The following is a 1622-nucleotide window of genomic DNA, read 5'->3' on the forward strand; positions in this document are numbered from 1 at the left end:
GATATGATGTGAGGGTTGGACCGGTCAGGGGACCGAGTCGGACCGGTCGGTTCGAGCTGAGTTTTATGACTATGATTATAACCATTAAAATGATTACTAATAGAACTGAAACTGAATAGAAAGATAAAGGATAGAGAAAATAGATCTGAGATTGTATATTCTGTTATAGGTGGTTACAACCGTGAGTGTTTACACTATTTATAATGAGCAAGTCATAGCTTGCAGAGTAAGCTATTGCTTATTGCACTATAACAGAACATTAACAACCTAACTGCCTAACTGTCCAACTGTCTAAAGAGTGTATACTCTATTAATTACCTTAATGGTAAAGTGATTAGAAAAATCGCACTATTAAGAAAAAAAAATTAAAAGGGTTAAATACGTATTAGGTGACCAAGACCATTGCAAACCACTTGAAGTCTGTGTTGCCTGACATTGTAGTGGAGGCTCAAAGCGCCCTAACTGTTTGATTGCTGATAATGCTTTGGTGGCTTTTGAGTGCTTCCACTAGATGAAGAAGAAAATCATGGGGCGTAAGGGAGTTATGGTTTTGAAGCTTGATATGTCCAAAGCCTATGGGGTGGAATGAGGTTTTTTTGGAGATGGTTCTGGTAAAAATGAGGTTCTCTGACCATTGGGTTCAGTTGGCTATGCAATGTGTGCGGACTGCGACTTTTTATGCATTGGTTAATGGACGACCATCCCCTATCTTCACTCCGCAGCGGGGGTTGAAGCAGGGTGATCCGTTGTCTCCATACTTGTTTATTCTCTGTGGTGAGGTTTTTTTTTTTCTATGATATAGAGGGCTTTAGAGGTAAAGTCTCTTAGTGGTCTCAGGTTGGCGCAAGGTGCTCCTGTTATCTTTTCCCTGTTTTTTGTTAATGACAGTGTTATTTTTTTCCCGGGCTACCGTTGAGGAGGAAAATGTGATTGGGTCGATTTTGGAATTTTATGAGGTTGCTTTTGGCCAGAAAATTGATATTGAAAAATCTCAGCTTTCTTTTAGCCGTAATGTGCCTAGTACCATAGTTGATGAGCTTGTGGAGCTTTTGGGTGTGAAGGCAATGGAAAGTTATGAGAAGTATTTCGGGCTTCCTACCATTATTGTTAAGTTAAAGTCTCAGGTATTTGCTTTTGTCAATGATAGGGCATGGAAGAAGTTGAAGGGTTGGAAGGAGAAGGTTTTGTTCAAACGGGGAGGGAGATTCTTATCAAATCGGTGGTCCAATCTATCCCCGCCTATGGGATGAGTTGCTTTGCTCTTCCAAATTATATTTGAGATGAGATTGAAGCTATGATTAGTCGGTTCTATTGGGGTGAAGATGTGGAGAAGAGGGAGTTGCATTGGAGGAGGTGGGACCGATTGACTCAAACGAAGGGTGTCGGTGGTCTTGGTTTTCGTTCTTTTAAGGGGTTTAATAAAGCTCTTTTGGTGAAACAATGGTGGCGTATGATGGCGGTTGAAGGCCCCTTGATGTCGCAGGTGTATAAGGCAGTTTACTTTAGGCGTTCATCTATCCACTCAACCACGCTTGGCTACCGGCCCAACTATGTGTTGAGGAGTATGTATGAGGCTAAATGTAAGACCCAAGTTTTTAAGCTTAGAATAAGTGGAAGAGATT

General features: G+C 41.2%; 1 protein-coding gene across 1 annotated transcript; it reads left to right on the top strand.

Moving 5' to 3' along the window:
- The first annotated feature begins 617 nt into the window (after positions 1–617).
- LOC130712362 (uncharacterized) lies at positions 618–1250 on the top strand. Its single transcript, XM_057562196.1, has 2 exons — positions 618–774; positions 889–1250. The coding sequence occupies exons 1-2, from the start codon at positions 618–620 to the stop codon at positions 1248–1250; spliced, it is 519 nt and encodes a 172-aa protein (XP_057418179.1).
- Positions 1251–1622: the final 372 nt, after the last annotated feature.

This window comes from Lotus japonicus, chromosome 4 (assembly GCF_012489685.1).
Source record: "Lotus japonicus ecotype B-129 chromosome 4, LjGifu_v1.2".
Lineage (NCBI taxonomy): Eukaryota > Viridiplantae > Streptophyta > Magnoliopsida > Fabales > Fabaceae > Lotus > Lotus japonicus.

What these genes read in the sequence shown, in the direction of transcription:
- LOC130712362 (XM_057562196.1), top strand. Translation starts at nt 618, where the DNA reads ATGAGGTTCTCTGACCATTGGGTTCAGTTGGCTATGCAATGTGTGCGG. An exon ending in ATACTTGTTTATTCTCTGTG is followed by an intron (nt 775 to 888) that starts GTGAGGTTTTTT and finishes TGTTAATGACAG; the next exon opens with TGTTATTTTTTTCCCGGGCT.